Genomic DNA, 26,738 nt, shown 5'->3' on the forward strand with positions numbered 1-26,738 from the left:
TGCAAGTCGATAGTGTTAATGCTTAGAGTTTCCTAAGCTTTTGATCTTTGATCTTACATAACTTAACAAAGTTTAATTAAATTTGGAAAGATATATTTGATGGATGCATTCTTTCAGTACTTTTAACAATTGAAAAGCGATTAAGGTGATTTTTTTATAATGTTTTATGCACGTGGTCGGTAATAAACACTCACTGTGTAGGTTACTATAATGTACTAAGATGGGACATAGAGCTTGAATACTGATGGTTTTTTTTTAAATTGTAAGAATTTTGAAGTGTAATTTTCTTTGATTATTGTTTCGTATATAACTTTCACAAATATGCCTTACAAATTTCTAGTATGATTCCTGACCACGAAACTGATGACAATTCATGATTTTTCACGTTCATTGTAGCAACGTAATCATTCAAGCGGTTACAATATAACTGTTACTTTTATTTGACCAATTGGACATACTGGGAAAAAATTAAGAAATATTTTAATTACTTTTACCTCTCTGAAGAAGTTTTTTTCAAGTTGTTCGACGGATAGTGTTATTTGAAGCACCAACACCTACAATATTATATCTACTATATTGTAATATAATGTTAATAATACGTTATGAGTATCTATGAATTTGTTTCGTCACTAGGATACGTCTCACAACAAGTAAATACCGACGTGATGAAAATCAGTGTTTGTTTGTATTAGAACATATATATTTAGAAATATAGTATCCTCCTTCGTTTACACTGTCATATTAGTTCGATATTGTTATCACAGACTTTATATTATGACCTATTAAAGTTTTTATTATGTAACAGTTCACGAAATCTATCAGACGACACTTAACTATCTCATAAGTATACACAACGCCGTCAAATATATTCAAATGAACACCTTGCTCCATATAAGATTACGCCCGTCTTCACTGCGTGTATACCACTGGGAAGTAATCGCAGGTTTCTTTCATGTCTACCCTCCGAGGAGCGTCCTGTATCTTACCTGCCGCGATCAAGGTATTTGTACAAAGGCTATATCTTAGTACTGGTTTTGAATATCATACCTATGTAATCTTCAACTTTTCATTCTCAACCTCTGGTATTTTTCATCCTGCGGATACCCCGCATAGATCAACCCCGATGTTTTAGAAATATTCCTAACAAGATACATAGTGAGCTAATTACCGACCATTTGGAGGTCGTGGGTAAAAACCAGTGGCTCGCCTACTAAATTCTTTTATAATTACTTGTAAGTGTATTTCACTCACCACCAGGCCCTCTCACATTCTCTGTATGGACCCGTACAGGACATACCTATGTTCACTTTAATTCGATAATATATCAACATGGCTATACGATGTTGTGTGACTTTACGAACACAGATTTGATATGTTATGCGTGTTTGATTTTACGCACATAGTCTGTTGATATGAATGAACTCAGAGGCAGTTGGTTAAAATAAACTGACGTGTGTTATAACCCCGCCCATATCTAACATCAAAGGGTACCGCGACAGAGGTGTTCTGTAGAACGGGACTCGGAGGAAAACTACAAAAACAAAACACAACCACCTCAAATGGTGTTTGTCCATAATAATGGATTTAGACGCTTGTAATGATTTAAACATTTGTGTAAGTCAAACACTTATTGGAGTAAAGCTTCACATTTGAGTGATTGAAAATGATCCGTTTGGTTGGCGTCACGCCCCCTCGCCACGCCCCCATCACAGGTTTGAATGAGTTACTAAACTCACACGTGGTGTAGAGAGCACTAATATATAGGCTTTAAATATGAAAACCCAAGACATTTCAATATATAATTGTACAAGTTGATGAAGGCGAATATGGATATAACACGTGCAGAACTATGTATAGACAATGAATTTCATAATACAAACGAACTCTAATTATTTTATGGGACATGGTGTTTTTGTAGTCTGATAACAGAAAATAACCTTTCTTGCCTTCTGGAAAACTAGAAACTGTCTTCCTGTGCTTTTATATTTTCAAACACAAATGATATATTTTCTCAAGGTGTTGCCGGTGGATTCCATTTAGTAGGGTTTTGTGATATCGGTGATTTAAAACACTCACAATGGGATATTCGACTAGAAAGCTGCAAAGAGATATGCTCGTGATATTACTGGTGTGGAGTCATATTAGTTTTGTGTATGGACTAGTGTTTAATAGGAGGGCTGAGGCATGTGAACCAATACAGATTCCCATGTGTCAGGGAATGCCGTACAATATGACCAGAATGCCAAATCTCCTTCATCATAGTACACAGGAAAATGCAAAATTATCCAGTGAACAGTTTGAAAAATTAATAGAACAAAATTGTAGTGACGTTCTCTTATTTTTTCTGTGTGCCATGTATGCTCCTATATGTACTGTGAACTTCCAGCCTGAACCTATTCCACCATGTCGGAGTGTGTGTGAACGCGCTCGCATGGGATGTGAACGAATAATGAATGAACATAACGTTTCGTGGCCGGAGTATCTTGACTGTTCCTCTCTCCCTCGATATGACAGAGGAGTTTGTGTATCACCGGAAGCGATCGTCTCATCTCTACCTGACCGTTAGTATTACCCATTGTTATACTCGAATTTCTTTGTAACGAAATTATAAATATCCATTGTACAGTTTCGGAACTTGAATGAACCTATAGCCCATGTTGTGAAATGCATGTTATCTTAATTCGGAATGCATATTTCATTTGATATTTATCTGTGACATTAAGTATAGCTTGCTTTCGTTTTGAAAGTTGTATCGGTAAATCTAAACGATAAAAGCTCGTAACTTCTGTAACATTTCAACCTTATCCTAGGCAGGAATCTTTCAGTAGTTTCGATTTTGACAGCTAGGCAAGAGATCCAAGGCTTTTTATCAATAACATAAATACAGCTGAACTGACGTTGTAAATGGTTAGTATTGATAAATGTTTCAAGAGTAGAATCTCGCCAAAGAAAACATGTTCGGCCCAGATACGACCACCTGTATTACTGCAATACACGAATAATGTATATTCACCAAAACATGTGTCCGGACCAGTTGTGTAGTTAGCTTACTTCAGTATTGGATCTATCTGATAGTTGAGCGTGTAAGGTATAATCTTCGTTACAAGGGAAAGGTATGCGGACGAATTCCAGACTCAGTAGGCAAGTGTTCTTCTTGCAGGGTTAACACAATATCCTTTATTACGTATTAGAAAGACGTCGTTTCTACCATGTTCTATCTTCGGCTGTTTAAAACATACTTCGTCTCCTTTTAGATTCTAAATGGTTTGTAATTCAATTATGCTACAACATAATTAGTTACTTGACATTGTTAAAGATACCATTATCCATATGGCGCAGACGAAATGAAGATAGAGGGCATGAATAAAATAATGAAACAGACAGGAAGTTCACATTTAAAAATGTTAGCATATTTTATTGTTTTTCATTATAAGTGTAATTAGGGGTTTGAATAACTTTGTATTTATCTGTTTAAAAGTATCTGTTATCAGAGTGATGCTAAATCTTAAGCAAACGATCGCAGTCTTTGGAAAGCTAGATTAAGGTAAAGTATAGTACACACATTCAATTTTTCGCCGCCTTGTTAAATAGTAAAGGCTATCGTTGATCAACTTCCTGTTAATTCTGATGGGAACTACTTACACACATATTGAGTACTATAACTCATACTTACGGAGCAGACACTAATGTCTGAATATCTCTATGTTAAACTTCTAGAATTTTTATACCAGAGATCAAGGTGCAGCTAACCAAGGTGTTATATCTTTATCACGTGGTAATATTATACAATTTTAAACGTGGTTAATGTTTTGATTGAAATAGGTAAATCCATGTAACAGTGGTAGCAACGAAAGCATAGTAATGCCTCGGTATGTCGAGTTTGCTAAAACCATGAAAAACATCAACATAAAAGGGGTATTTCGTTTATTGGAGTTTAAATACACATAAAAACCATGGGAAATGAATCTCTACGAGATTTATATTTCATGATCATACTAGTCAGTATCAACCTATTTAGATATGTTTACGAGTCCATTACATTTGACTACATCCGTGAAATACTATAGTATGGTAAACATGGACACACTTTTTGTTTTCTGTTGATCATTAAACTTATCATACAGCAAAGCATGTGTTGTCACAACGTTATGTAAAACCTTGACATCTTGCCCCTAACCTTACATTTATCAACTGTTTGAGGGCCTTATGGTGGTGATGCGAGAGCGTAAAAAGCCTCAAACATCCAGCTATACCTTACACATATGGTTGTGATTGTACAACAGCTTAATCTTTATGACGAACCCCTGGGTTGGTAAATATATGTAATATAAATATCGAAATACAAACCAATGAATGAGAGAGGTATCTCTGGTTGCGTGACGTACTCTGTTTTTACACTTATAACACGACATGATCCTCACCCTATTGCACTATGAAGTATTTATATCATATTAACGTACATACACGTCATTCATCAATTAATAATAAGTATATAATTGTATAAACGGCCCAATTTGACAACCCAAGGGGAACACACAATCTGGAATATCTTTAAAAAGATTGAAAATGATAATAAGCAATATATTTACAGCGATTCGAAAGGATCATCTGCAGAAATCGTATTGTGGAATATTTTATTGAGCAACTTTAGTCTTGATTTTGATTGATATATATATGTATATGATCAAAACTTGTACTCGGAACATTTGTGTACAATCGGTCGTCTTCGTTACTTATACAATGAAAAATAAAATACCAAAGTTTCAGGAGAAAAAGACGCGAATTTGATATTTACAACAACAAGGACTAACCAGCCACCTAAACTAATCGTTTAGTTTGTTTGAGGTTAGATGTACACACAATAGCTAATAACATGTGCAGATAGTGCCGTATCACTGAAAAGTTACATTTTGATACTGACAACGGGCTAACAAGAAATGACATTATGAAGCTCCTCTCAGAAACTAAGAGTCGACAGGTATGTTTGGGTTGTAACCACCTCACTGTGTGCTTCTTATGTCTTCTGTCTATGGTTAGTGTAGTGAACACCATTGATTGTATATAGGTTTTACCTCGAATACGTGTTGTATCCTGATTCGGTAGATTGATATCGCGTTATCACAATAGTAGTTTAAAGAAAATAGTGGCAAATTCCCAAAACTGCCTTTCCAACCTCTCTGTATTCTCTTGTTTTTCACACAAATAACACTTCAACAGACACAGACAAACGATACTTTATCCCGGGGCTGCACCTCAGATGAAAGCTAAAACAGGGGAAAAGAAGTACGTCTTATCAAAATTAAAATTGTTTATGTGGTATTTCGCGGTGATGTGTTGTCTGGTTGCTCCTTGTTAAAAGTGAAAAGCTTTGTCGAAGAGGGAAAAACTAACCACAGATCCCAAGCCCAGGTCATCTTGTCACTTATATCAAACGGAATAGTGTCTTAAACACAACATCCGTCAACATTTAAATAGTTTTGTTTTATGAAATCTGATGAATGCGGTTCGGGTCATAAAGTTGTTAAGACAAAAAGAAGTTGATTAATAAACTGAGGTTTTTGCTACACACTTGTTAACATTAGAGAAAGTAATCCTTTTGTAAGTAAAGTGAGAGTTAACCTAAGGAATGATAAATGGCATTACTTCTGATTTCATAACTACATATCAATTAGGCTACCTACCACTTAGGTATGCCGGTCATGTAGACTTGCTTAATTGACTTACGAATTAGAGCGCGTGCTGATAATTTGTTGTTCCCTCAATGTAAAACAGAGATGACGAAGAACCTGCTAACATGTTTAAACATATAGCAAAGGTAATAAAAAACGCATGTTTCTGTCATTCCTTGTCCCCTTACTCCGGACAAACGTTGTTATCAATCTGAACAAAGGGACCATAATTCTGTATATACTTCGTCACGAGACCCGGGTTTAATACGCGAGACTCCGCCGTGATATGATTCACTGGTATAAACGAAAGTTGGCAATTTCAGATGACGAAGTTTATGAGATATGCTATGGAGACTGTGGTGAACGGACATATGGGCGGACGAAGTACCGTTAGCATCGGTGGGACCCATGAAAATAACAAGTGTTATTTATTTGAAAAATAATATTTGTCGTTCGTCCTTTTATATCAAACCGTCATTAATTTATTCGTCTTGAAACATTTTGTTCTAGATTTTTGATAGTGCTATTGGTATATTAATGAAAATTATATTGATCACTGACATTTATTTATAATATATATATAAGTATTTAACATATTTGTTCCTATATTTTCATTGATCACTATAAGTTACAAGCTGGATGAAAACCATTTTGTCTGCAATCGTTGTGTAAAAATAATGTGGCATTAGGGCAACACAACTTGATACAACTGGGTCGGGCCATGTTTCGATTTTTTCAGACTGACCTTTACACCGATCATCCTTAAACAAAACGGAATGTGTTTATAAAAGCGAATTATGATATCATTAAATGAGATTATGAAACGCCTTGAATGTTTGAGTGTAAACAATACACTTCATCATCAAGCAAACCCCGTGTATTGATAAACTAACGCTCAATCTTCAAAGAAACGTTTCCATATCATGCATACAATTCGATCATCCAACTCTACACGCAGGCAGGGCTATGGGATGAATATACCTCACAGGGGCAAAGCCACGAGCTATCGCTTGTGTGTTTGTTATAAAGCGATTTTAATGTTGCAGAGCTTATCATGGCTAATACGTCTGCTGATAACGCGTTTACGGGCAATGCCGTGTTAAGTTAGGAACAATTAAACAACACTATCATTGTTAAAGTCTTCAGGAAAAACATGAGATAAAGTTGGCAATTTTTTCGCATGACGTGATGGTGTTACTTCTACAGCAGTTATCAGTTGGTTCATATCAACTTGAAAGAGGTGTAGGATACTATCTCAAAAGCAGACGATTACTTTACGTAATATGAAAATCCAATACTGGTTTGTTAATATGTTAGGGAATGTGTACGATACGTGTGCTCGTCTCTGTTAACACGTCCTGAACTTTGTCTCCTATTAGCTTATACAATAACTATAAAGTCGACATATTTATTTGGCATATTGTGAGTCATGAAAGGTAAAAATGGATTTTAAGGGATTCGTTTATTTCATAATGTGTGATTTGACTATATATCCAACTTAAATTCATTTTTTCAAACTCAATTAATGTTTGATATCTGCAATATTTTCAGTTTAAAATTGTAGTATAATACCTCTTATTGTACGACTTATATGATCATATAGATAAGAGTAATTCCTATTATAGATGCTTATGAAAGCACCATAATATATTTCTATAATTAATTCTTCGCGGTATTTTTGATTTGGACATTTTCAACACAATCTTTATGTATATTTCTGGTGCAATAACATCAAATTCCTACAGACGTTCGTAAATACTACGAAGGAATATCCCGTGGGCAACGGAATTTGTTAAGAGCTGATTACAAGTAAGGGAAAGAAGTGATTAACGTTTCTGTGTGGTTAGACGGACAAAGGTATTATTTTCGTCCCACTGGGATGACAAACTCTTTTAATGTCGTGACAAGGATTGACTCATTTTCAACGCTCCATAACCTCGCTGCCGTGCGCGGACACTGATACAAGACCACTGAGACGCACCAGGACTGAGATCGCATCGTAAGGGCCATACATGCTTCGCTAATTTAAATTAGGCAGGTGGTCTTGTTGAGTTGTGTTAGAGATTATTGCGATTATTGACGATTTAAGATTTGAAATCTTAATAAATCAAAAGTTTTGATCCGAGATCTAGGGGAAACAATCCTTCAGTATTCAGCACGATTTGTGATTAGAATTTACGGAGTATACAAATCGAGTATAACCTCATTTTAGTTCCAATGTAATGATTGCGCCTGTGTATATCACCGTTATGTAATAGGAACCGGTGGACACCTGTTGAGTTAGTAAATATTTATTTGTATTCAAACATGTGCACCTACATGCTGGATTACATTTACAAGTCTGGAGCACAATGTAGATCACACCGACAAGACATTGCATAGCATGCCGGTAGGTACAGGTGCAACATACCTACTAGACATTTACAAATAACAATACGCTCAGCCGCCATTGATACCAATGAGAGAAAGTACACTGAGCCAATATTGATAGCCGATAACATTGTTTTCTATTTTCCGACACTACATTTTGATCTCGCGTCATATTGTATTTGAAATTAAGCTGAAATCTTTATCTATTATATTGAAACTGGAACATTCTTTAGAACTGTATTTAGTGTTCCAATATAAAGTCCAACTGTTTTTATTATAAGTAGCATTAGAATGTAGAAACGGTCCGTCCAGACAATAATGTTACACAGAATAGCACGGATGCTCAGTGGTTAACGATAGGACTGTCAAGAAAGACAGGGACGTGTACACTTGTAGAATAAATGATAGATACGTTAGAGAGCCAGCTTGCAGTGAAGTTCATGTATAGCAATGAGTGCAACGAATCAGTTTTATTGTCGTTTAACCTTCCCCCCCCCCCCCCCCCCCCCCGATGACGAGGGCACGGAAAATAACTTCCAATTCCTTGGTGGACCTATACCAGTCGTCTAAAACGATCATGCAGTGCGACACAGCAGGCTAGTTCTTATATTATTTCACCATATCTGTATGCATCTCAAAATGAAACCATAAATATCTCGAAAACAGTAATATGTGAAACATAGCCATATGATGTATGAATTGTATGGGTACATAAGCGGTCAAATCAGACTGGCGTCCATGAGATTCTCGATGTTTAACATACCTACTCTTCAATCTTCACAACCTTAAAATGACGCATGACTAACGATAAAAAAATATCTATATCATAATATAATATTATTGTAATGTTTGCAGGAAGTTACCTCTCGAGTACGAATCCATTATTTTGTAAGGCAATATCCCTGGTATTACTTTGACGACTAACAATACATTTATTACAGGTATTTTAGCCGTATATGAGCCATGCTTGTAAACAGTGACACTGTCACAAAGCCGCGCAAAGGTCAGACAGTTCAGTATAAATTAGTAAGCATATTTCTGCGTCCAAGCGGAGATACCAGTATATATACTAAATTCACGGTTAATTCAAAACATATACGATGTATATAACTATTAATCTTATCATAACCTCTGTTATATCGCTTACACACGGTGTGGTTATTTAAAGCGTATCATAATTAAGTTCAACAAAGGCCAATTATACTTTTAAACACATGTGAACAGTGAACCCCGTTCCTGACGATATACTGGATGAACACACGCGGTGTCGATAACTTAGAGACTGGGCCTAACACCATATCTCTCCAGTATTCAGTTTTGTTTAAAATAAAACATGTATAATAATTTCTGACAATACCCAGATATCGTTGTTAGGATAGTATTTCAGAGATAGGCGAGTTTTTATTGACCCCGTAACACACTAGGGCGATCCCTAGATGTAGGTAAATGGGAATAAGCCAACGAGATTACTAATGTAGTCGTTTTCCACACAGCTTGTAAATGGTATTAAAAGAGACTTTAATACGTGTGTATGGATGTGATGTAATGTTTAATACAAGTGTAAGATATGAAACCGGGCTATCTTTCTAGAAATAGTATTCATTCAACAGAGCCATGTGTTTTGAATTTGTCATTCCGTATGAAAACTTAGTTAAAGTATCTTAAAGATTTATATCAGTTTTTCGGTAATTCTATCATATTACATCGCTATGGCACATAAAACTATGGTTTACGACACCAATATAATTATAATATACTTCATATCCATCCATGTCTTCTACAAGAGGAGTACTCAGTAAAAAAATAAAAATAAACACGAAATCAACATCTTAACAGTGATACTGTCCATGCTAACGTTCATATAACGTTGTTTTTTTTTTTGTTTTTTTGTTTTATTTTTTTTTATCAAATAACATATACTCTTAAAAGTACCAAAATAACAATGCATTTAACACGATTTAACTAGAGACTCAAAAGTGTAAATATCATGATTTTGTAAAAAATATCGACATATTTTTTTTTTTATTAACAACTAGCTTACCATATTTATTTTTATTTACATATTCAACTGTAACTACCAAATAAGAAACCTGCAAATATATGAGTATGAATCGTAATTTCCTGTCTAGCTGACGGCAAGTTCATGTAAATACACACCACAGGTGGGTATGATGTGACTGTGTATTAGCAGTGACCACACCGTAGCGGTGATGGTAGTTTAAACAGAGGTGTTATCTTACTGTCTGTTGACTAAGAACATCCGTAGGTTTATGATCCCGTCCGTGGAGGACACAGTGAGTATACAATAAAGCCGAAGGCATTATGCCGTATCTATATTGTTATTCCCCTGGATTTTCTATATCACTATACAAAGCAACATTTCTCCCATTTACTGAGCTCCCAACGAATTTGAGATTGATAAATAGCTACGTTGCCGGTTCGCTATGAAGAAATGAAACTTTCGCCTGTTTGAAGTCCAGAATTTCATCAACGTCGGGATGTAACAAATTGCCACCTTCACACGTTGGAGAGTTCCCTTTGTAACTAAGCTTTGACAAATGAAATTCAAAATAATCCCAGTTCAGCCACTTTATAAACTGAGAGCCTATTGTGAATTCAAATGTAACAGATGATTAATAGACAACTTGGTAATTTTTGAAGGTAAATTAATTTTTGCTACAAAGACGTTTTATGCTATATTTGGACTCAGTTGTGCTAGGCCGTTCTGGTAACAATGACTGGCGTTACACATGTCTCTTTGATGTTACCGCTTTTGAAGATTTTCAACATGGGCATTAATTTGTTTCTTTTGACGGCAAAATCTTGCTCTCGGCTTATTTTAATAATATTTCATTGAACCTTTGCTTACTTTTGTGTGTGATTTCATATTGAATTTTATTTATATGTATAAGTTAGAGAGTAAGTAGGCATTCATTCTTGACATATTACATACTTTATAACACATTTTTTCGCCCATAAGCTATGTATTTTGGTTAGTTTTGTTACATGATATTGTTATATGTTGTAGCTATATATCCCATTGTGTATGATTTCCCTTCCCTTCGTTTGCTCGCCTCACACAAACAAATATACGTGGTGGTATTTCAAAGATAGATACAAATGGTTCTTTGAAATATTTTATGCGAATTACAAACGGTTTTTCTCCGACTGTGCATGGAGTAGGATCATAATGACAAGTAGAGATTCTCGACTAATCAAAACATCTTATGCATTAGCACCGTTTAAACAGACACATGATCTCCAAACCTCAAAGGAGACAATACGTAATACGTCAGAAACATAGAGTACATTAAATTGTGAAATCTCCTTACCGTCGCTTTGTGATGCGACTCAAAATCCCAACTTGGAGATGAACTGTAAGGCATTATACTATCTCGACAGCAGTATTAAGTTTTAATGTACCCGCGCCTCAGACTGGTTTGATAGTGTGTTTCTCTGTCTGAACGGGACAGAGATGAAAAAGGCCTTTGATACGTACGGTATTACACTTATGCTTGTCTGATGAAATAAGTCTAAATCCAGTTTGCACGGGCTATTTGTAAAATACCTTATCAGCCTATCATTTCGCCAGTCCCGTGCTTCAGATCACAGGGCTGACTCGGCTTCGGCAATCTTTGATCATTTACAGGTTATTTGCTCATTCTCAATGTTTTCTTTCATGTACCAACAAATAGAGATTTGTTTTCCCGTTCACAGTCGTTTCATTTCCCTTTGTTTTACGTTTAAAAGCTGATAATAAGGGTATATATCTATGACTACAAACGTTTTTGTATTTGTCTCATTTAGGTGGACAGACAACCCCTGAGCCGATTGCAGAAACCAATGGCAACAACAAGTCTGATAGAGATACGACCAACAAGACACGCAAGAAAGGTATTTACTAGAATATTCATAGGACACGGTAATGGGGGTCATTTCACTACTGCATCTTTTGTTTTGACCTACGTTCAAGAGAAATATCACTTGAATAAAGCTAATTAACTTTCAATGTAATTTTTTGTTCAATTAATATAGGAGAGTTTATTCTTAAATATCGCCTTTCAGACAGTGTAACAGGACCAACACACACTAGTAAACAAAATGCACAGTGTTTATAGTTTGGTATACAAATACATAGAAACACAACTACTGCAGGAAGACAATTTTTAATTCGTTCCCTGGTCGGGCCCCGAACTCACAAATCACCGAAACATATCTGCAGCTTTGACCAATGCACCGTCAAAGCCTCATCGAAAAAGAAGATTTTAAAGTTGCAGTGGTCAAAAGCCCAATAAACTCGATATATTCATAATGACAAATCATCTATTGATGAAATGATTACCTGCATTGCAGTGTGTAGTTATACACATGGATACGAGTTGCACACATGTGGTTTATTAGACACAGTGAATTATGACAGGCATTTCATATATTAAACCATCGGATCAACATAATTATACTAGTGTGGTCGGATGGCGCAGTGGATAACGCACTTGCATTTCACCAAGGTGGCCGGGGTTTGATTCCCCGATCGGACGTGAAAAGGTATGGGATAACCTTCCCGAACACGTGGGTTTTATTCGAGTACTCCGGTTTCCTCCCACAATAAGACACCCGTGCGCCAACATCCGGGCCAACAAGAGGGATTTATACAAGTTGCAAGAACTTATGTTTATAGTTAATTGGATATGATACATAGACACAGAACCTTTGCAAGAAATTACTTTTGACTCCTGTAGTATTTCATCCATGACAAAGATCAGTTTTCGATGATATTTATCAGGAACACCTGCTGCCGTTTCAAAAGAATAAAAAAATACTATGCGATGTTTTAAAGCACACTCGAAAATAAAAGTTTTCCGAAAATAAGATGGCATACAGTATATACATGTAAATCGGTAAAAAAACAATTTACATGGTAAACCAACCAACACGTTTTAAAGCTTCGGCAGATGTTTCTTTTCATTAAGCACAATCAAAAGTGTACTGGGTAAGGCATTTATACTCATGGGTTCGAACCCGGGCAGAGATAAGTGACCAAGTGTGCTACATAATATTGCGTTTGCTAAGCACTTTGGGGGTACTTTAAAGTAACCTCTTTTGATTTTAGTGTCACAGTCATGGTATTATTATGGAAGATTTTGCAGGGAGGATCCTCCCGGAGGGAATTGGGGATGAGGGTGGGGATAATATCACAGTAGTGAATACTTTAATTGTTTAAAGAGGGAATTACCATTAATCTCAGTTTGTGGTAGAACACTTAACACGTCCCGAGCTCGACTTCAATAGTAGGCGCTGCAAAAGATGACCTCTGCAATGCTCAAGATAGATGGTTCGTTATAGTATGCTTAGTAATACAGGAGACTCGTCATAAACCCGTGTACTCCTTCAACTAACTTGTCCTTACCTAATGTGATACTTTGATGTGCATGGTTAATACAGAAATGCCAACACATAACCATTATTTCAACACGATACCTTGTCATAGCTAAAAGAGCGTTTAATCTTCAAACCTGACTTCCGACACATTTGAAAAACCACATTGTTTTTATCGAAATGAAGTCTTTTATATGAGCATATACGCAGTGATAAATCGTTACGTATTGCGTGATTAAGGAAACACAGACATTCATACATTGGCTTATACATCCTTGTTGATCGTGTGCTACATCGCCCAGTGGGCACCTTTAGACATTAGATCTCTTCAAATCCACACTTACATGGATATGTCGTTCTACAAGTTCATAAGGCTGTATGTCTTTGATGAAAAAGTGAGAATGTTTAACAAACTCCTGAGTGAGAGATACTATTTGCTGATACGAAAAGAATCAAAGCACTCTATACCAATCCGTGTTTATACTAGAGGTTAAGCTGTGAGCAAGCCGCTCTGAAATCCATTTGATTTTTCCCATTGAAGTTAATATGACGACCACCATCCGGTGAGGTAGCTTTAGACAGGTCGCACCACTACAAGCCTAGCCGGCAATTTCAAAGGAAACGGTTATGTTTGAAATATAGGAACGTCTTTCTTGTATGTCATTGCGGATCCCCTTTAGTTAATAACTTAAGATGAGATACTTTAATGTTGGTATCAACTCAAAAAACATCTATAAGAAACGGGGTTAGAGTCGAGATAGAACATCGTCCGTTCTAGCATACCTTTATGCAAAAGCACCGAGTAACTCTCGTTTGGCACGTACGCTGCCAGACATTCCAGGAATCACTTTAACTGTCATTGCGAAATATTTTCTTGGGAAAGGGAAGAAAAAAATCAGATAGTCAGCCAAATACGCGTGTAGTTTTATCTTCTGTTTGTTAGGTTTCCGATTGGAGTCCCCAACGGTTTTCTCTCTTTCTAATATGACCTAAGAATGATATGTTAAATAAAATTTACAATGATTTTGTTTTTCTCTTCGGGTACGATATCAAAATGCACCACAAACAGGTATTAAGGCATATCATTTCTTTTTCTGTTCACATCAAATGTATCAGCAATAAAAATATACGAATAAGCATCACTGCAAGCTAACAATACTTACAACAAACAGACAAGTAAGTTACTAGTTACTTTAAACATACTCCTGTTTTCTGATATATTTATAAATATTTTATATAAATCGTGATAATTTGCTCATGGAGTCGCATAACGTAAATACATTTTGATATCATCCGCACAAGCAGGGCGATTTGAACGATTTACACTGAATATTTATGGCATTATGCTACAGACCAAGCGTTAAAAATCGAACGTTACAGCACACAAACGACATCCTGTAAATCTACACACATCCACTGTATCTCCTCGGCGGTAGCTCCCTAGGTACCTAGGGTTGGGCCGTTGTCACAGCTATTTGATCAATGACGTGTTCTGCTACCGTGTTCAACTCTATGCTAAGGTATTAACCATTGGTACCGATATAGTTATGTATATTTGGATTTTGTATTTTAACGTAAGAGGCGACTTATGTTGGAACAGCTAACATCTTTTCTCCCGTCCCTTCTTTTTCTTTTGGTCAGTGTTTCCTCTCTATGCATCCGTCTTCATATAAGGCTTTGTAGCACGTTTACTCCCCCACTACCCCCCTCCCCCCTACTGCAGGAGGGTAAGATACGTGCTTGCTTTGGAAACGACTGTCCATCTAAACAAAAAATCGTGAGCTAAGAGCATTCATGATAGAACATGGAAAATCGCACCATAAAGGTGAATGACGATAATGTTTATACAGTTAAATGTCTTGCCGAAACTACCGCTTTAATAGTGTCGTACAGCCACTGTAACATCCTTTTGGTGACGTAAAAATGGAAACTATAACTTTGGTCAGAGGACATAATGGAAGAATCCCTATGATGGCACGGAGATCACACATAGCATGCAGAGGGGCACAGCTGGTCGACTCTTTACCACCTAAGCTGAAGGGTTAACAAGAAAGTGAAAATACAGTTTCCAGATTTGTTTGTTGAAACTTCTTCAGTATCTGAGCTATCGAGATGTGTTATCATAAAGTTTAACATTGTTTTTTGTTTTATTTCAGGTGGTTGCCACTGTACAAAACGACCACGACTTAAGAAAAGACTGTATAAAAGAGGAAAATTCAATTTCGGTAAGTGATGCTACATACGGAACTACAATTGTACCTTATAAACATACATAAGTAAACAAACAGACATCAAGAAGGAGTCTTCATATAAATAACACTATCGTCCCTCCACCTTCAAGGTAAATCGATATCAATCAAAAATCAAATCACTTCAGTAAATTGGAAGGACCAACTGACGAGGAGTGTCAGTTTTATTATTTACAATGACACTAATCTTTACAAACTCAATACAGGAATCGAACTTATAACCTCTGTCACATACAAACATTAGCATACCCCCCTCCCCTTTATAATCGAAACGTACAAAACAAAGAATAACGCCTTATCTCTTTCACAAATAAACATAATTCGCAAGTAGATATAAAAACAACCAGTGTAACTCTATCACATTTAAGTGTATACCCCACAACGTAGTCCCTCTATATGACCACTTTAGGTTGTCAGGCACGCAACTAGCGATACCTACACACCTCTTTATTTTGTATCTAGCTGTATTAATAATGCCAAATTTAAACTGAAATAAGATTTAATTTCACTTAATTAGCACATATTAAAGTAAGACATTTATTCACTGTTATATATCCTCCGGAATATGTACAATGTTATAATCAGCGTGTGGGAGAAGTGAATCAATCAAATTAAATACGTTGCAGAAAGTTTTTTTTCCACTATATTTAATTTCAAAAGGTTTACATGCACTTTGTAATTGACAACAAACATATTTTGGTTTAAAAAAATAAAAACTTACATTTGTCGCCAGCTAGATGTAAGTTAAACAAGGGCATGAAAAACAAATCGAAAAAGGAGTAACTTATGTTAAAGCGAGGTCAAAAGTCACACGCTGGGATACCGGTGACTGCTCATTAGTTACATAAGTCAGGTGAGCATGGCCTGAGGATTCCACATTCTAAATGAATTAGCTAGTACAGGTAAAATATTACACGTAGCCAGTATAGCTGATATCACGACTTGAGTCTCCTATGGCTATCACAGGGTGCCTATTTGGAAGCAAATAAGTTTAAAGTAAATAAAACTAATTTTAGACACATGGATAATTAAGCTAAGGTTGCAGTTAGCGTGTTAAGTGTACATAAATACATTTGACAGCTTCTTGTAATCGTAAATGTTAAACTAAACCATGATGTATCAACAAGGTAAGGTGCGCCGAGATCAAAGACGGCTTACCAACAATGAAGGATTGTGTATTGACAAAATGGCCGACGTTTACAAATACCTGTACCTGTGTACAACTTACCTTTGTAAACAGGTGAAACGGCACGAGAGGATTTTTTTTACAAACTAATTAGATTCAGTCATTCATTACATATTCGAATGGTGTGGTATTTTCAAAATTGGCTCCTTCTGAGGTGCATGTATGTTTAAGTAATTACAGCGAATGTATGAGCATGTAGGCAGCCTGATGGATAACGCTGCGTTCTTTTATCATTGGTCTGTGTATGATACTGTGCACCTAGACAAAAATATACCATATGATTTTTTTTTTATTTTTTTTTTATTTTTGTTTAGTTACTTTTAGTTGAAAGTAAGATGACGGAGAAAGTTAAATAAATATAGCATATTAAATGTATGTCTTTCGCTTCTGTTTCACAGAGATGTATATTAATAGAACCGAAACATTGTAAACTATTTGTTAAGCTTGTGTTACCCAGATAAGACAGGGTTTTACTCTAGTATAGAGGAATGGGAAGTCGTTGCTTTGGTGGTTATCGTGGATGTAAATGTTACGTTATCAATAATTTTAACATGAATTCAATAAAATAATTTATCTGACGATTACATTAATTTGTATTATACTGTTAATCTGTATATGAATCTATAAATGATACTTTTTGTGGTTTTGGTTTTTGCAACACCGACCTTTTCAGCTGGTAGGTGTAGGTCGTGTCGATTCTCAACCAATACCAACTTGTTTTTTTTATTTATATCTTTATATATTTCATAGAACAATAAACCGGTCGTCAATTAAAAAATTACCAAAAAATAAACAAAATCCTGATCTTTGTGCAGACATTTTCGGGAAACATTCGTTTTCTGCAAAATCTGGTTCGAGTTTAGCTTCACGATAATCAGTTCACTGATTCAAGTTAAAACCTTTCACTACCTTTTTTAAGATTAGAAACGATAATGCTAAAAGAAAAAAAAGAGGAAAATTTAAGAAAATAAATATAAAAAATATTTTGATTTACGTCCCATTAATCTAACAATTCTTTAGACAAACACACAACCTGTGCTACCGCTCTCAAATGCTGGTTTATTGTGATAAATAAAACACTCTGGTTTCATCTTTAGCTTACAGGTGTCAAGTTTTATTTAGTAATTGTTATTTTATGTGCTCATACAGGAGGAATCAAATAGTTTTTGAAACATGAACCTCTTCGTCACGACGGAAACTTAACCTCCAACAATTAGCTGTTATAGTATAGTGTTTATGTATGCTCGTCTTTGCTTTATGTCTGGTATACACGAACGTGGGTATCTCCCGTACCGGGGTTTGACAGAGTATTAGTACGTGGATATCTCATATACCTAAGTTTGACGGAGTATTAGTACGTGGATATATCATATACGTAAGTTTGACGGAGTATTAGTACGTGGATATCTCATATGCCTAAGTTTGACGGAGTATTAGTTCGTGGCTATCTCATATACCTAAGTTTGACAGAGTATTAGTACGTGGATATCACCTGTACCGAGTTTTGACGGAGTATTAGTTCGTGGATATCTCATATACCTAAGTTTGACAGAGTATTAGTACGTGAGTATCTCCTGTACCGAGATTTGACAGAGTATTTGTACGTGGATATATCATATACCTAAGTTTGACAGAGTATTAGTACGTGGATATCTCCTGTGTCGATATTTGATGGAGTATAAGTACGTGTATATCCCCTGTATCGATATTTGACGAAGTATAAGTACGTGGATATCTCATTTACCGAGTTTTGACGGGGTAATACGTACGTGCATATCACATGTACCGAGTTTTGACGGAGTATTAGTACGTGGATATCTCATATACCTAAGTTTGATGGAGTATTAGTACGTGGATATCTCATATATCTAAGTTTGACGGAGTATTAGTACGAGGATATCTCCTGTACCGAGATTTAACGGAATATTAGTACGTGGATATCTCCTGTACCTAAGTTTGACGGAGTATTAGTACGTACGTGGATATCTCATTTACCGAGTTTTGACGGTGTATTAGTACGTGGATATATCATATACCTAAGTTTGACAGAGTTTAGTACGTGGATATCTCATGTACCGAGATTTAACGGAGTATTAGTACGTGGATATCCCCTGTATCGATATTTGATGGAATATAAGTACGTGGATATCCCCTGTATCGATATTTGACGAGGTATGAGTACGTGGATATCTCATTTACCGAGTTTTGACGGGGTAATACGTACGTGCATATCTCAAGTACCGAGTTCTGACGGAGTATTAGTACGTGGATATCTCATATACCTAAGTTTGACGGAGTATTAGTACGTGGATATCTCCTGTACCTAAGTTTGACGGAGTATTAGAACGTGGATAGATCATATACTTAAGTTTGACAGAGTATTAATACGTGGATATTTCCTGTACCGAGATTTAACGGAGTATTAGTACGGGCATATCTGAAGTACCGAGTTTTGACGGAGAATTAGTACGTAGATATCTCATATACCTAAGTTTGACAGAGTATAAGTAAGTGGATATCTCCTGTACCGAGTTTTGACGGAGTATTAGTACGTGGATATATCATATACGTAAGTTTGACGGAGTATTAGTACGTGGATATCTCCTGTACCTAAGTTTGACGGAGTATTAGAACGTGGATAGATCATATACTTAAGTTTGACAGAGTATTAATACGTGGATATCTCCTGTACCGAGATTTAACGGAGTATTAGTACGTGCATATCTGAAGTACCGAGTTTTGACGGAGTATTAGTACGTAGATATCTCATATACCTAAGTTTGACAGAGTATAAGTACGTGGATATCTCCTGTACCGAGTTTTGACGGAGTATTAATACGTGGATATATCATATACGTAAGTTTTAAGGAGTATTAGTACGTGGATATCTCATACATCTAAGTTTGACAGAGTATAAGTACGTGGATATCTCCTGTACCTAAGTTTGACGGAATATTAGTACGTGGATATATCATATACGTAAGTTTGACGGAGTATTAGTACGTGGATATCTCCTGTACCTAAGTTTGACGGAGTATTAGAACGTGGATATCTCATATATCTAAGTTTGACGGAGTATTAGTACGAGGATATCTCCTGTACCGAGATTTAACGGAGTATTAGTACATGGATATCTCATATACCTAAGTTTGACAGAGTATAAGTACGTGGATATCTCCTGTACCGAGATTTGATGGAGTATAAGTACATGGATATCTCATTTACCGAGTTTTGACGGGGTATTACATGTGTGGATATTTCCTTGCACTGAGTTTTGACGGAGTATTAGTACGTGGATATCTCCTGTACCTAAGTTTGACAGAGTATAAGTACGTTGATATCTCCTGTACCGAGATTTGATGGAGTATAAGTACGTGGAAATCTCATTTACCGAGTTTTGATGGGGTATTACGTGCGTGGATATCTCCTGCACCGAGTTTTGACAGAGTATTAGTACGTGGATATCTCCTGTACCTAAGTTTGACGAAGTATTAGTACGTGGATATCTCCTGTACCGAGATTTGATGGAGTATAAGTACGTGGATATCTCATTTACTGAGTTTTGACGGAGTATTAGTACGTGGATATCTCATTTACCTAAATTTGACGGAGTATTAGTACGTGGATATCTCATATACCCTAGTTTGACGGAGTTTTAGTACGTGGATATCACCTATACCTAAGTTTGACGGGGTATTACGTACCTACATGGGTATCTTCTTTATCGAGTTTTGACAGAGCTTTAGTACGTGGCCATTAGTCCGTGGGTATAACTGAGTATTATGTACGTGGGTATCTCCTATTCCTATCTTTGATAGAGTAGCCTCCCATACTGAGTTTTGGCGGGGTTTTAGTACGTGGATATCTCATATACCTTAGTTTGACGGAGTATTAGTACGTGGATATCTCCTATACCGAGATTTGATGGAGTATAAGTACGTGGATATCCCCTGTATCGATATTTGACGAAGTATAATTACGTGGATATCTTATTTACCGAGTTTTGACGGGGTGTTAGTACGTGGATATCTCTTGTACCGAGATTTAACGGAGTATTAGTACGTGGATATCTCATATACCTAAGTTTGACGGGGTATTAGTACGTGGATATATCATATACCTAAGTTTGACAGAGTATTAGTACGTGGATATCTCCTGTACCGAGATTTGATGGAGTATAAGTACGTGGATATCTTCTGTGTCGATATTTGATGGAGTATAAGTACGTGGATATCCCCTGTATTGATATTTGACGAAATATAATTACGTGGATATCTTATTTACCGAGTTTTGACCGGGTATTACGTACTTGGATATCTCCTGTACCGAGTTTTGACGGAATATAAGTACGTGGATATCTCATATATTTAAGTTTGACATAGTATTAGTACTTGGATATCTCCTGTTCCGGGTTTTGACGAAGTATTAGTACGTGGATATCTCATATTCCCTAGTTTGACAGAGTATTAGTTCGTGGATATCTCATATACCTAAGTTTGATGGAGTATTAGTACGTGGATATCTCATATATCTAAGTTTGACAGAGTATAAGTACGTTGATATCTCCTGTACCGAGATTTGACGGAGTATAAGTACGTGGATATCTCATATACCTAAGTTTGACGGAGTATTAGTACGTGGATATCTCATATACCCTAGTTTGACGGAGCTTTAGTACGTGGATATCACCTATACCTAAGTTTGACGGAGTATTACGTACGTACATGGGTATCTTCTTTATCGAGTTTTGACAGAGCTTTAGTACGTGGCCATTAGTCCGTGGGTATAACTGAGTATTATGTACGTGGGTATCCCCTATTCCTATCTTTGATAGAGTAGCCTCCCATACTGAGTTTTGGCGGGGTTTTAGTACGTGGATATCTCATATACCTTAGTTTGACGGAGTATTAGTACGTGGATATCTCCTATACCGAGATTTGATGGAGTATAAGTACGTGGATATCCCCTGTATCGATATTTGACGAAGTATAATTACGTGGATATCTTATTTACCGAGTTTTGACGGGGTATTAGTACGTGGATATCTCTTGTACCGAGATTTAACGGAGTATTAGTACGTGGATTTCCCATATACCGAGTTTTGACGGGGTATTACGTACGTGGATATCTACTATTCCTTGATTTGACGGACTTTAACCTACGTTTATCTCCTTTTCACATTCAGTCCTGAATTTGTCTTTTCTAGCATACTTTTTTATAAAACTTATTAACGAGACATTAAGATTTTTTATTTTTATTTCCGGCGAAGACAATGACAAGATATATTTTATGTAACTAATGTTGTGGTTTGGTTTATCAGGTTAAGAGTTATATCAACAGTCAATTTTATTTATGGTGTGCCTCAATATATGTTATGTATGTGTAGGTCCTACGGGCGGGGAACGTTGTTGTAATTGCCTCCTTTCGATACTCTCTGATGCCCATATTAGAGTGTCGCTTCAAGCACGGTACTCCATCTAGATACATTATACTGACCACGGCTAAAAAAAGTCGTTGATACCTTTACTGCTGAACGTTTAATAAGGAATAACAACTACAATTTGTGAAGAGTTTGGTTTGTCCCGCCCTGAGAACCCTTTGCCTTACTAACATAGACGAAAATATCATTCCTTCCCACCCACTTACAAGATCTGGTTATTTGCACGTGGTGGTGAAAACTTATTGCGTCATACCCGGTGACGCGCTGTACTTTAGATTATAAATGTTCCACAACATCGCGTGTCGTTAGTAATTTTTAACAAAACACACCGAGAGAATGATAGACAGCCCATCAACCAGAAATAATCGCACATGTTAAAAGGTGTGCTAATCATAATTAATCCAGACAGTTGTCCCTCCAACCATATCACGTTATCGCTATTGAGGTCTAGATGGCAAAGATATAAAATTTCAAGACAGTTTCATGAATGAATATGTAATAATGTTGACGATTAGTCTATTAACGGACAGACGTATGTGTGTGGTATCATCTTGTGCTTTACAAACACTACAAAAACTTGGCGCGATGAATGGATTCTGCAAATTCACGTTCTCGTGATTGTAGATACGGGAACTTCTGTACTCTTAAAGCCGAAGAACATATAATTGATCGTCACAATAAGACGCCCACAAATCCTAATTTGACTTAATGTAAGGTTTGTATTAGACATTAATATACGTAAATTACCTTACTCACGCATCGTGTATATTAGGTACAATATTGGAATGTAATCGATATAGTCAAATAATATAAGTACTTGCTTTCGTTTTAACAATATGAGAATACCGCATATTCAGTTTTACCTGGGTAGGCAAATGCTTCAAAACTATTGAATGAACTGAAGACAGACCAAGTTGTAGGAGTTTTACTATCATATCGGCATAGAGAATATCACACTTTCATAAACTATTTTTACGACACAGAAGTAAAAATAATTTAAAAGAACGTGCACTGATTCGTCAGTACACATGGCCAACACTCAAACATTAACTTGGTAAAGCGAAGACCGAGGAGACATCGAAAGAAAATGGAATGCATATGAACTCGCGAGAAAAATTTGAGTCCCAAAATAAAATATGTTTCGGTTTCATTTTGCTTTCGTGCTGACGGTTATCGCATATCACATATCAACCTAGTGAAACAAAGTACTCAATTATTTTATAAAGCCAGCGTTTATGCTTATTTAATTGTCCTTTCAGCGATACGAGCTCGAATTCTTGGACACGACACTGCAAATACAATTAACACAGTGACTAGAGTGAGCGTCATCAAAGTCCTCAAGAGCACACGTGTACAAATTGTTGAAAACAATGGCATTGAACTATGGACAAATTCTACGTGTGTGTGTCCGAAGCTGCTCCGTCGGAGGGAATACCTTATTATCGGATACGACGATCCCGCAACACAGCGTCTCCTCTTCTTCGACAATTGCTTCGCTTCCAAGTGGCAAAAGAGATGGGAAAAACGAATATCGGTAAGTTGAAAAACAGGAACGATATCCTAAATTAGAAATATAATATTTATTATTTACATAAATAAAGAGAGTTGAAAAAGGAAAAAAAAATATTCGAATTAGCAGGATTCTGTCATTTTCGAAATTATTTGGTTTGGTTTTATTTTGAATAACGTCCTGTTAACAGCTTATGTTATTTAAGGACGTGCCTCCATGTGTGTTGTGTATGCGGAAAAACTGTAAGCTTGAAATGAAGAAAGGCATGTTGGACTAGCTATATTCACTCCTGAAAAAAATGAAAACATCAGAATCAAATATGTCAGTAAAACACAATTCTGGATCTGTAAATTGTGTTGTCGGTAAAATTCGAACGATGTTTGGCCACCAACAGGTGCATTCCAAGAATTAACATTGTTTGGCATCGGTAATGGGTAATGTGTACCGCTTGGAGGCTGTCTATAACGCATGTGGACTATTAGTTATGTTAATTAATCTTCCAATATATTATGCGAGATAGCATTACAATGGTTCATAGAAAAGCAATGCTTGGTTAGAACCTGGTTTTTTTTGCAATGCCAAGCGTTTTTGTGTTATGAATAAGGGAGTAAGTAAAAAATGTGTTTGTGACATTCCTCCAGTTTCAAATCTATAACGTTAACACTACTGGAACAAAAGGGGGTCTGTGAAGAAATAAGGCCTTCTGAATTAGATTATTATTAAATACACACGCAAAGGAATGATAATTTAGCTATCAGAAACAGAACATTGATAAGTCGACAAGTATATCCAGATGGGGATGCAAACATCAGGGCGGTATTGAATAGTTACTTATCTTTTTAACCACAATGCCTAACAATAGCATGAGACACACACTGGGTTCAAAAATGCAACCAAGGCCTTGGGATAACTGTCAAGAATGTTTGTGGAGCAGGGTATGTAAGCGTAATGGTAAAATACATACTTCCAACTTCAAATAGCAATCTATTATGTCAATGATTTATTAGCGAAATGACGCATGAAGGTAGTGATGCTGATATTTTCATGATATTCAATCTTAAAAACCGATACATTCTGACATTTTAAATGTTTTTTCCATTACAAGCAAAGTATTTATTTACACTTTCTGGTTAAATACAAGTATATTAAGAGGTAGGAATAAAATGCACCGGGACCAAGCCGGTATTCGAACCTTGGACTTCCGGTAGATTTAACTAATTGAGCTAGCTACCTGTTCTACACTATGTGAACTAGAGGGATGTTACTGCAAGTAACCTGCTGTTGGATAGGGATCCTTAAAATATACAATTTGGAATAAAGATGATCTGGTAATATTATTTTTTTTCCATGCAGAAATGGAACAAAAAGAGAAGAACATGTAGAAAGAAGAAACGCAAAAACTGTCGCGTGAACCGGAACAAAAACCGAGTAAATAGCACAGGTAGCAACCAAAGTGTAAGAAATCGAGGACGAGAGAACCGCCGGAACCGGAAAAAGAATAGGTAAGATTTGATCCATATAAAGGATTTTGTTCCTTTTTCCGGATAACATATTTAAATAACGGTTATTTCAATAGTTCACTTCAGTTGAAACGTGCGGTATTTTATAACCTGTATGGTTATTGAACATATACAAAAAGATGCTTTCGTTGCTATCGTCTTAAAATAAATATAACAAAGAATACATGAAATGAAGGAAGTCTTATTTTGTTTCAGAATAAATTCCACGTCTACGTCATAGAGCCATTCGACCTACACGGAGAGGATACAATGTACGTGAGAAACTCGTATGACGGACAACTGACCATACATGTTCACTGCTTCTCACTAATATCTGTGTTGTCTTGAATCAACCAGCGCTGATCACCTCCGTGGTACTTCGACGAACTTCGGATACCTTCGGCAATCTTCGATAATGTTCGTAAACCGTTGCTGACCTATTGGTTATTCGAAGTTTATGTTGATAAACGTTGTCCTTGGACAAATAAACATCCCATACTGTGATAAAGTAACTTGTTCGGCCATGTTTGTTTTGTTCGTGACTGTCTGTGGATATATAAAGGTTAAAATGATGTTTTTAATGGTTGTCTGATGGTTTGACATGCAAGTATATTATGAAACGGTTTCAATTTTACTTGACGGTTAGACGACTCCTTTTATGTTAAGTATTGTTCGTGATGACTGTTAAACGCCACAATGAAACATATTGGACAGATCTAAACGACTGGTAACTCGCACAACCAATGTGAGAGGCCACATGAACGTGTCAGCGTTACAACAATGTATTTCTGAACAGGTATAGTCTAGCGTTGTTGTAGCGAGCACGACATTACTAAATACCTCGTTATCTCGAAGCCTGTCTTTGGTTCCATGGGAGGTTATTGGTGTGTATTTTCATCTTAATATATCGAAAACTTCGTGGGTATCGAAGCATTTCCATGGTCCCTAGGACTTTATCATGACGACTATTGACTGTATATGTACATTGCTATGGAATCAGTTCCTAAACAGCGGGTTTACGGTAGTAGGCTTTGTTTTGGTAGGAGGGTAACTGAGTGCAACTGTGTCAGAAATGATTTACTCTGATGTGAAACCAATTCCGTCTTTGCGTATTGCAGAGTTATCTTCTCTTGAGAGCAGGTATTGATTGTTACGTCATTTGTTTGTGAGGGTAACGTCATCAATTTTTGAGAAAACGACGTAATTTTCTCACACGGACCAATGACGTAACAATCAATACCTGCTCTCAAGAGAAGATAACTCTGCAATACGCAAAGACGGAATATTCAAGGTATCAATTTGATGCATGTCTACGTCCATTATAGGGTTAAAGTAATCAATAATGATAAACTATTGACGGTGTTGAGTATTATTTAGTGCCATGAACACAAACATAGCTTCGTTTTACATGCAATCAAGTTTTTTTTAAATTGCACACT

At 36.3% G+C, this 26,738-nt stretch overlaps 1 protein-coding gene across 1 annotated transcript; it reads left to right on the top strand.

The window, feature by feature from the left end:
• Window positions 1-1,714: 1,714 nt before the first annotated feature.
• On the top strand, window positions 1,715-26,460 carry LOC110447860 (secreted frizzled-related protein 3-like). Its single transcript, XM_021493814.1, has 6 exons — window positions 1,715-2,561; window positions 11,847-11,933; window positions 15,572-15,640; window positions 23,550-23,824; window positions 25,154-25,302; window positions 25,516-26,460. The coding sequence occupies exons 1-6, from the start codon at window positions 2,078-2,080 to the stop codon at window positions 25,538-25,540; spliced, it is 1,089 nt and encodes a 362-aa protein (XP_021349489.1). The 5' UTR covers window positions 1,715-2,077; the 3' UTR covers window positions 25,541-26,460.
• The last annotated feature ends 278 nt before the right edge of the window (window positions 26,461-26,738 follow it).

The sequence above is a fragment of the Mizuhopecten yessoensis genome, unplaced genomic scaffold (genome assembly GCF_002113885.1).
Source record: "Mizuhopecten yessoensis strain PY_sf001 unplaced genomic scaffold, ASM211388v2 scaffold3627, whole genome shotgun sequence".
Classification (NCBI taxonomy): Eukaryota; Metazoa; Mollusca; class Bivalvia; order Pectinida; family Pectinidae; genus Mizuhopecten; species Mizuhopecten yessoensis.